Below are 11168 nucleotides of genomic sequence, written 5' to 3'. Positions count from 1 at the left end.
TAAGCAGCGTTAAACCCAACTCACTCTCAACACCGACATAGGTTAGGGGCTAATTCATGTTGTGCTATCTTGGAAAAAATCAGCCTTGCAGCAGCCATATTGTCAGTAGAACAAATGATACATTGTCGACTATAACACTCACAAGTGAAACGGTTAGCGAGTTAAGAATATTCTTAAGAAAATTTAGAATTTTATTAATACAGACCCTTGATTTGTACAAGTGGCCTTAAGTTTAAAAAAGTGAGCTCAAAACTTGTTTTGGGGACAGATGTCCATAAGCCACACTAATTGTAAGATGTCAACACCCACCACTGGAAGACAACATATAATAATAATTAATACCCACCAGCTACATCTTCCCTAGGCTGGTATGATTGAAACACCCCATGCAAAGTAACCTGCCTTGTCAAAGTTGACAAGGCAAGAGAAATAAGAAAGGCATATGTTGGGTTCAAGGTCATAGGTGTGGCAGGACTTGTGGGCTGCCCTAAGCTATTATTATAATGAATTATATTTGGCAACTTAAGTTACCAGCAAGCAGCAAGCAGCAGCAGCAGCAGCAGCAGCAATGGGCAACTATGTTGCCAGCAGCAGCAATGGGCAACTATGTTGCCAGCAGCAAAATACTAAGTTTCTGCTGAAAAGCAGACATGAATTAAGTTAAGCCTAAAGGTTCCCATCCGCTGAGAAGCAGAGGGACTGAACAGATTCCCGCTGATGAGCAGGGACCTGATAATTTTGATGATTACTTGGTGATAAAGTATTTACATTTGTAGCCCACAAGAACCACGCCAACAGCACGCATGTGCTAAGCGCACACCGAAGACCATGAACCATGAGGGATCCCCCTAACTAGCCACAGACGAAAGAATTAAGTGTCACTTACTTTTCTTTCACTTACTACCTACATTTGGCATAGGGCTTCGCGGATTGCGCTTGTAAAAATTTGGAGTCCTTTGACTGATAGATGGACTCAATCCCAAATATATAGGGAACTATCCCCAGCGCAAATCTTGGGATGCTGGATATGCTTCCCCCCAAGCTCCCTGACACGGTTGCCCAACCGTCTGTTGACCTTTTTCCTAGCAATTTCCACTGCATCGTAGCAATTGGCTCCATGCCAGTGCCTCCTTGGTAGCAAGTCAGACCAAAGGATGGTGGTCCGGGCCATTAGCAGGTGGAGCCTCAACATAGCCAGGTAAATGTCCAGGTACAGCTGGCTGGCCTTCCTCTTACAAATATCGTTTGATCCCAGATGTATAAGTATGGTCCTGGGATGCTGGCCAGTCCTGGCTAGCTGTCGCTCGACCAGGGGCATTAGCTCCTGCCACACCATCTCACCGCGAGCCATCCACAAGTAGTTGGAAGGCCAGCCAGACCGGCTCTCTACCAGAAAGCGTTGGGCCCGGGCCAGGTAACTTGACCCTATGACAGAACTAACGGATGATGGTGATGAAGATGGTGATGACGCAAGAGAAAGTTTGATGACATCATAGGAAGTAGAATTATGACATAAGTGGCGGGGGATTGTAAGAGGAAATGACGTAAGGAGATAAACAAAGAGGTGCAGTATGGTTTCAATAAACCCATTTAGTGAGAAGCACTAAATGAAATTATGGAGTTTTGGCTGGACTAACGAGTCTATGCATAATCCAATCAGAGTCGCACACTGAAATCAAAATCCAGTTCCTAAATTGTCGTGCAGATTTCGATCGATTGCAGGATTTTGAGTAGTATATTACAAATATAACCAAAGCAACGCCAGACCATCAAAAGTTTTATTTGAGGCATAAAAATTTTCAACACGTTGAGGACAATTGACATTAGCAGAAAAGAAATACATTCACAGCAGAATATGAACACATGGACATTTTAGTGCAGATAAATTTAGGAATCACCTCTAAATAAAATTGATCAAGGAATGAGTTGGCATTATATTATATAGTTTCAGGGAATTAATGAGAAATATGTATATACATGTATATGCCAAGTGAAATAATTGAACTTTAAATGACCTGGACAATGTTTGATACATGGGGCTTCAAGCAAGAGATTTCAAGCAAAATAACAAGGCTCACTGAGACTAATTTCTCCCTATATCAGTATTATACATCTACCGGTATATCATATATCTATATACAGCCAAGTCTCGTTAATCCGACAGTCTCGCACTCCAACACACCTTATTTGCAACGAATTACCTAAATCACTCATTAATCACTCTCGTTATTCCGACACAGTAATCCACAGCCCGTCTTTTGATGCGAGACTAGTCAGCTGGTAGCTGCATATTACAACGGCTGCGGAGATAAACTTGCTTAACGATAAACAATTAGTGTTTGTATTGTTATCTATCATGTAGTTTTTCTATCATGAACGTTGATACCACTTAATTTCGTTTATCCGACATAATCATATGCAACCAATCATGTCGGATTAACGGGACTTGACTGTATGCACATATTTAATAACAGTTGTAGGGAACCGTGATCTTGATCAAAAACAGACCATTGGCATGAAAATTGACAGGGTTCCCTGTCTATCAATCATTCTCATATGCTTGCAATGAAAACAAGATTTTGGGACATATCTGTCAAGTCTTACATCATGTACGTAGTGAGTATATTGACAAAATATGCTAAGATCTATGCCTACAGAAATGTAAGATATCCTGTTTCATAAATTCATAGTGTAATGCACTGTATGCAAAGTTTCTGTTCAGAAGCACAACAGATGTCCAATCTTGAGAAATTTAAACATGACACCGTCATACTTCTCTTTTTGAAGTCGACTGATATATGATATCTGACAGGAGACACATATATTCATACACAAAACTGCCAGTGGGTTATGATGCAGAAGTATCCACAAGGCTCTAGCTCACCTGAACTTTTCAGAAATAATTCAACACATTCTATATGCATAACTGGCTAATATTAAAGTGGCCAGAAAGTACATCTTCATGGGCAGCCAGTGTTACTTTGAGGTTCAAGTCTAAAGCTGTGTTGCACGTCGGAGATCAAAACACAATATGTATCATACGACATGTTTATTGTATGACAGTTCAAAATGATACATGGTCTGTGCCAAAAATGTTTGAGACTGGTCAGAACTTGGCTCTTAGCATCATTTTCAATCACGATTAGTGTTTTTAAATGTACTATTACAGCTGAGGTGTTTAGACCAAACACAATTTCAGTAGACAAGGGCTAGGGACTAGTGGCTAAAGCTGCAGACTACATGTTTTTTGTTAATTTGTTGTTTAACACTGCACTCAGCAATATTCCAGCTATATGATGGCGGTCTGTAAATAATGGAGTCTGGACCAGACAATCCAGTGATTGACATCATGAGCATCGATCAAAGCTATTGTGGGTTGTGCAGCAAAAAAATAACACATTCTATAAATTCTCATAATAAATGCAGAAATAGGCAAAAAAGACAATTTCAAAATGACATATAAATCAGAGCCGTAGTTAACTTTTTTTGACAGGGGATGCAATTATTTGTACAAGTATTACTTGTCCCCAACTTGATTCAAATAAAACTGTTTTGTATAAAAAATCTAGGGGGGCAACTGCCCTCCCTGCCCCCCGGCTGGCTACGGCACTGCAGATGTACACATATACAAAGAAGCATCCTTATAAGGATTTATAAGTTATGATAAGACTTCTTCTATGGTTCAGCAAGAGCTATTACTACATGTCATGTGAATGTGTGTGTGTGTCAAAGCTTCTTCTAAAAGTGAAACAGACTTTTCCTGTTTTCCTGAAAACAACTGAGAAATGATGGTCCTTGTACTGTATAATAGCTTGAACACATATGAAAGGAATAACTTGAGCATTAACAACACAAATATATACACATCTGGGTATATACCAACAATGTGTCGGGGATACCATTGGAACGGAAGCATCCACTATAACAGCAGTAAAATCTATGTATTGAGACAAACCAAACTATTCCTTTGTGAAGCTTACTATCAGATGTCAATAAACTTAACATTACGTTTAAACAAGGGTAGATCTTGTTTCCAAAGTCGGCCAAACATCACCAATCATAACCATTCTCAACAAGCTTCAGATGAACTATAGAATATACTACTCAAAAGAAAGTTAAAGACTACAAGATTGTTTTATATTACAGTTAATCTTAATGTCATGCCATGCCATGCAATAGCAATAGCAATAGCAATATGAAAGAATCAGGTGGTCTTTCCCTTTCTTTTTAGTAGCATACATATTTTTTATACTATTCACTTTTTATGACAATATATCGCCAAGTACCCTATTTTCGAACAACACCTAATTTCAAACAGCCACACTGAAAGTGATTTTGTCAGGTGGGATGTCAACGAGGCACATGTTTGACCAGTCAACATTGGGTTCATGTGAAGTACTGTACTGTCAGAACAGTCCCTCGTCATTCAGAATTTGAGCCTGTGCCATGATGAACAGGAAGAATGGAATAGTGTGAACATAATCACTTGACAAATATTCATATTTTGTGACTAGGATTTCAAACTTTCAAGTACTGTTTGAGTTTAAATGCCAACTTGCAAGAAATATGTTCAGAACGGTGTGCCAAAACACGTCTGTTCATTCATGGAAACCCCGCCAAAGTACCAAACCAACTAGGTGTTCGAAAATAGAAGACATCACTTAAGTGCAGTGGAAGTTTACAGACCATGCAAATGAGGTCACGCCTCTTATCCAGAATTGTTTTTCTTTCGGTATGGAGCTGAATTCTATTGTTGCAAACATCACCTACTGGTATGTAGTATTTCCCTCGAAATATTAGCAATGCCATCTTAACTGTTCAAAAATGGGGTAGGTCAGGATATTACATTTCTTAAGATTTAAAATTCCCTGAACTTTCTCTGTGTATGTATTTTCCTGCAGCCTTTTCTTTTTTAGATTGAGCACCTTCATTATCCTGATTACTGATTAAAAAACAAATAATTCAACAATAGATGTAAAGGCAGTCAAGTCGCATCATCCCTGAGGTGCATCCATTATGCCCACAATGACCCTATAATGTAAGTGAGTGAGTGAGTTGGGTTTAATGCTGCTTTTAACAGCATTCCAGTTATATCGCGGCATGTGAATGTGAGCTTAATGTGGGAGGAAAGCCCTAAGTGATGCAGGTCTCGGACGTTTACCACTTCGGTGAAACCCATGAGCACAGGTATGGTGCTGACAAACCTAGAAACATAATCGGGGCGAACCGGGATTTGAACCCACAATCATAGGTTTCTGGCGTGCCCAAGGGACGCAACTCTGCACAGCGAATCGCGGCGCTTTAGACGACTGGGCCACCCGTGGACCCCCCCCCCCCATACTGTTACAATCATGGGTTTCGAATCCAAGATTCACCCTTTTCATAATCATTGCTTTGACAGCTGCAGGAGTCCTCTTCAAAGTGGTGTTAACACAACTCGCCCACTCCACCAACAATAAACGCATCAAGTTTTATGTTGGAATACATGCCTTCTTATGTACGCTTGTTCCTGGCTCTGAGTATCTAGAAACTTCTCATACTATTGGAAGCAATCCTTTACCCACTGAAACTCACCTTGCACCCTCATCTAACGATATTAGAAATAAAATCTATTTTTGAACAGGCATTTGCTTTTTGGTTTGGTTTGTTGTTTTACGCCGCACTCAGCAATATTCCAGCTACATGACGGCGGTCTGTAAATAATCGAGTCTGGACCAGACAATCCAGTGATTTACATCATGAACATCGTTCCACGCAATTGGAATCGATGACATGCATCAACCAAGTCAGCGAGCCTGACCACCCGATCCTGTTAGTCGCCTTTTACGACAAGCATAGTCGCCTTTTACGGCAAGGATGGGTTGCTGAAGACCTATTCTATCCCGTTTCTTCACGGGTCTGAAAAGGCATATGCAACATTATATGTGGAGCCATCTTTCCTCCATTTGTAAATCAAAACACTGACGGTCACAACATCTACACTACCGATGGAAAACAAATCTCAGGAAGCAAAAAGGATTTGGAAGAAACAAAATCTTAAATCCATTTCATACATGATCAAACAGGTCTCTTCTCGAATTATTTGTATGTGTTCAGCAGGCGAACAGCGGTAGAACAACACTATATGAGAACATAGTTACATTGGCAGATGTCTCCTGCATGTAGATTACAATCACTAAACCTCACTACAAGTATTGAAAGTAGTGGAACTGACTAAAAATAAACCAAACCCTCATGAGGGAGGGGCATTGTTAAAACTAATAACAGTATCACTATTTAAGCTTCCCTCACTGCATTCCACATTGGGTACACTTATTAAAATTAAGCAATATTTAAGAAAAGAAGAAAAGCTATTTGTCCTTGACCTGCAATTTCACCTGTACAACAGTCATCGTAACACTCTTACATCCATCTTCCTGTGTCAAGGAGTCAACTGACTATGTAAGTCCAGTTTCCACCCTTGCCGAACTAGGCTGGAATTTCCGACTTTGGCTGGAATAACAAGTCTATACATAAACCAATCCAAAAATCGCTAAACAAAATCAATATCCGTTCGTTAACAACATTTTGGTCGATTGCAGGAATCTGCAAAGCATGTGTACCTTCAAGTGGGCGTTAACAGATATTTTCCAAATCTTCCAAAGCTAAGACCCATTTAATGACAACATAGATCCTGATTATCGATCAGATCGTCAATCATGACTGGGGTCCATCATTCTGTATGAAGGAAATGCATGTAATGTGAGAGGTGGAATCTGATTGGTCAATTGGAGGGACATAACTTGTAATAGCCACTGGTGGCGCTACGACAGAGCCATGAGATTCCAGCCTAGTCTGACAAGGGTTGAAACTGGACCATTACACTTAGTTAACTTCCTTGGCTTACATACAGATTCACAGAAACCTGTATTTCACCTGCAGGACACAGTCATCGTGACTGTGATTTTACATCCAGACTCACAGCAACCAATAGTACTGAGTTTCCCACTTTGCTCCAGCGTGTCAAGATGCATGAAACTGTATCAGTTTGACCGAACACCTTCTAGGATGAGCTCGAGTTTGAGGTGTCATTGTTCATCTGTGATGTGATATTGGTGAGTTCTTCATCGGACAGTTCATCTTCGTCTTCACAATAGGACATTTTAGGGGAGAGTCGGAAGCCACGATTAGCGAATGACTGCAGGCGTCCGCAGCTAGCCAGGAGGAGCCCCAGGTAGGGCGGAGAAGGCTTCATTGGTCGGGAGATGTACTCGGGGTGATACTGCACGCCAACAAAGTAGGGATGATCTGAAAAGTAAAACTTCACTACTGAAGCCATGAGAATGATGAAAACATACAAAGTTTTGTTTGTTTATTTATTGTTTAGAGCGGCACTCAGCAATATTCCAGCTATATGACGGTGGTCCATAAATTATCACATCTGGAAAAGACAATCCAGTGTTATGATACAACTTCCCTGAAATCAGCAAATAAATAAATGAATTGATTTACCCCAAAACAGATAAGACTATATACATTATTATTTGTTTGTTGTTTAATGCCACAACTTCAAATCCTGTTTGTCACCTCTTATGACAAGCATGGGTTGCTGAAGACCAATTCTAACCTGGATATTCATGGTTTACACAAACAAAGCAGGGATCATCTGAAATGTAAGTCTTTACTACTGAAGCTACTTCAATACACATTAAAAAGTTGATGCTAGTGCCTTAACAACTTTGTTTCTTCATCAAATGAAAAGATGCAATTTCAAAATGGCTCTAATACTGACAACACTTAAAAAGCAGTGGTTGCAGCTGAAGAAAGTTAACATGTCAAAGTACCAGCAATACTGCTGACGAGTTAATGAAGTCCTATTCACTTACGCAATACCCACTGGTTGAATGCATGTACAAAAATACAGTTGTATTCCCTTGCACATGAGAGAACAAATGCTTCAGTTTCGAATATGGGCCCACCTTGCACTTTTGATTAAGTTAGCAGAGTTAGCTCCCTTGTCAAACCACCGCTAATGTTTCACCAAAGACACTAACAGCTCTGAGAATTCCAATTGCTAGCTGTGAACTACCACTCACCTTGTAGTTCCATGATCTCCATGCGTTCTCCATCCTCACTGCGTCCCACAAACTTCATTCCATTTTTCTCTAGTTCTTCTACCACTTTGGGGTTTACCTACAACACAGGCGAGGTAAAATGGGGTTTAATGTCTGTGTGTGCGTGCTTGCGAAATACCAGAACACTCCTTGTTACCATATCAAGTGGCACTTATCTTGCAACGTGCAAGCATGTGTGTCTCCCTGCTTGTACTAGTCCGGACTGATGCCGATTTATAGTGCTAGCCCACTGAGATACCATGCTGCAGTTTAACATGAATACCCCACTCAGACACAGTATACTGACTCCGAGCCAACCCGTCCTTGTTTTAGCCCCCTAATGCCGAGCACCAGACAGGGTCACAACAAGTACCATCTTTTAACGTATTTAGGTATAACGTGTTTGGGGATCCAACCCCGGACCTTCCGCTCTCCTGGTGGACACTCTACCACTAGACCAGTTAGGCGGTCCTCTACAACACAGGAGGGTGTACATTATAGAGTGAAACTCACATCAGCAGGATGAAACTCAAGTGAACATAATGTCATATTCCAGGGGACAAAAAGGACCAGCAAAGAGACCTTAGTGTAGGGCGTGACATGGCTCAAGTCACAAGAACAATTTGGATTAGCAGACTCTTAGTTCGTCTTTTTTGTTAGGCAGCCAAACGGCTCCTAATCTGTATATTTTAGGAGGAGCCAAACCTAAGTTTATAGGAGCCAACAGATATTGTCACCAGTTATGTTGACTTTTAGGTAGCCAAGGGGCGAGCAGTAGATAAATATAGTTTGCCAATCATAGATTTAAGTTGCACCAAAATGGTCACCACTTCGAGGGCTGAGACATAAACGTCTTACAACTGTTAGCAGATCTCATTCGACTCATTCTCAGTTGCAGTGACCTCCATGTTGACATGTTATGGAGATCTAAACATTGCATCCAGGATGGGGAGGACACGATGTCAATAGAGTGGACGAATTGCCTTGTGGCAACCTTACTGGCCTACAGCCAATTAGTTTTGTTTGTTTGTTGTTTAACGCCGCACACAGCAATATTCCAGCTGTATGATGACGGTCTGAAAAATAATCAAGTCAGGACCAGTGATTAACATGGGCATCAATCCATGCAATTCAGATTTGACGACATGCATTAACCACGTCAGCGAGCCTGAGCACCAGATCCCGTTAGTCCCCTCTACGAAAATTAGTCCCATAATGTAGTGTAGTAATATTGTAATATTGTCCAGGAAGTCATGGACTCACCTCGTATCTATGGCGATGTCTCTCATCAACACTGTCCTTGTTATGATACAACTTCCCTGAAATTAGCAAGTTAATAAAAGAACTGATGCAAAGTTGCAAAGACTATGTACAATATCATTTGTTGAACGCCGTACTCAGCAATATTCAAGGTATGTAACAGCGGTCTGTGAAAAATTGAATCTGGACCAGACAATCCAGTGATTGAGATCATGAATATCGATCTACACAATTGGGATATGATGACATGCATCAACCAAGTCAGTAAGCCTGACCACCCGATCCTGTTAGTAGCCTCTTTCATCGAGCATGTCGCCTCTTAAGGCAAGCAAGGGTTGCTGAAGACTTATTCTATGTACATTATTAACATTATTTCCACGTCCCTTTGAAGAGTATCTCAATTAGATCACAGCATATCAACTTTTCAACAATCTGAAGCTTCAAGCATTTACCTGGACAATTTATCTTTTCGCTAAAATCTCTCTCTCTCTCTCAAGGGAGACAACTCAGTGTCTGAGGACTAACATGCAGGGATTTATCTGGGATTTCAAATTAAGTGCCTTTGGCAGCAAAATTGTGAAAAAAGGTATTAAATGCAATTATATAAAATGAAGCCTATTCCTCCTTTATTGTCTTACTATCAGTGGAAAACAAATCCCTTCAACAAAGTCACGACACTATTTTTGCATGAATTAGGACAATTTTATTTCATTTGGGCTAAATATCAGCCTCTGAGCAGGACTAGCTAAATCCCTGTGCATGGGGATCATTTGGTCACATCTGAGTATGATGCATCAATGGTTGCAGCAGGGAAAAGACCAACTTACTAAGTAAACAGTCCTGCGACGTGAAGATAGTCTTCCTTTGTCCAAGTCTCATGGTCCCTCCCATCTGGCCCGGGTTGTGCTCTGGCATCTCGAACACCTGCAATGTCATCAAACAGGTCTCCATAACCAGAGATACAGTGCTGAGTAGGCATGCCACCATACGACCACCTCCGATACAATACGTATCGCGATGCTTTCTTCACCATATGACCACCTCCGATTCAATACATATGGCGATGCTTTCTTCACCATAAGACCACCTCCGATACAATACATATCGCGATGCTTTCTTCACCATTCGACCACCACCGATACAATACATATCGCGATGCTTTCTTCACCATATGACCACCTCCGATACAATACATATCGCGATGCTTTCTTCACCATACGACCACCTCCGATACAATACATATCACGATGATTTCTTCACCATACGACCACCTCCGATACAATACGTATCGCGATGCTTTCTTCACCATACGACCACCTCCGATACAATACGTATCGCGATGCTTTCTTCACCATACGACCACCTCAGATACAATATGTATCGCGATGCTTTCTTCACCATACGACCACCTCCGATACAATACATATCGCGATGCTTTCTTCACCATACGACCACCTCAGATACAATACATATCGCGATGCTTTCTTCACCACATGACCACCACCGATACAATACATATCGCGATGCTTTCTTCACCATAGGACCACCTCCGATACAATACATATCGCGATGCTTTCTTCACCATACGACCACCTCCGATACAATACATATCGCGATGCTTTCTTCACCATACGACCACCTCCGATACAATACATATCGCGATGCTTTCTTCACCATACAACCACCTCCGATACAATACATATCGCGATGCTTTCTTCACCATACGACCACCTCAGATACAATACGTATCCAGAGCTTTCTTCACCATACGACCACCTCCGATACAATACGTATCGCGATGCTTTCTTCACCATA

At 41.1% G+C, this 11168-nt stretch overlaps 1 protein-coding gene across 2 annotated transcripts in view; it reads right to left on the bottom strand.

The window, feature by feature from the left end:
- Positions 1-6982: 6982 nt before the first annotated feature.
- The window catches only part of LOC124138241 (CTP synthase 1-like), a 30443-nt gene continuing 26257 nt past the window's right edge, over positions 6983-11168 (bottom strand). For both annotated transcript variants that reach the window (XM_046504796.2, XM_046504795.2), the window contains exons 12-15: positions 10181-10277; positions 9357-9412; positions 8076-8172; positions 6983-7287 (exon numbers count right to left, since the gene is read on the bottom strand). In XM_046504796.2, the coding sequence (XP_046360752.1) occupies positions 7043-7287; positions 8076-8172; positions 9357-9412; positions 10181-10277 (495 nt within the window). In that variant the 3' untranslated portion in view covers positions 6983-7042. The remainder of the gene's footprint in view (positions 7288-8075; positions 8173-9356; positions 9413-10180; positions 10278-11168) is intronic.

Source organism: Haliotis rufescens, unplaced genomic scaffold (genome assembly GCF_023055435.1).
Source record: "Haliotis rufescens isolate VD_foot unplaced genomic scaffold, xgHalRufe1.0.p SCAF_5, whole genome shotgun sequence".
NCBI lineage: Eukaryota > Metazoa > Mollusca > Gastropoda > Lepetellida > Haliotidae > Haliotis > Haliotis rufescens.
Note: the sequence above shows the minus strand (reverse complement) of the source record. Positions and strands in the feature narration are given on the sequence as shown.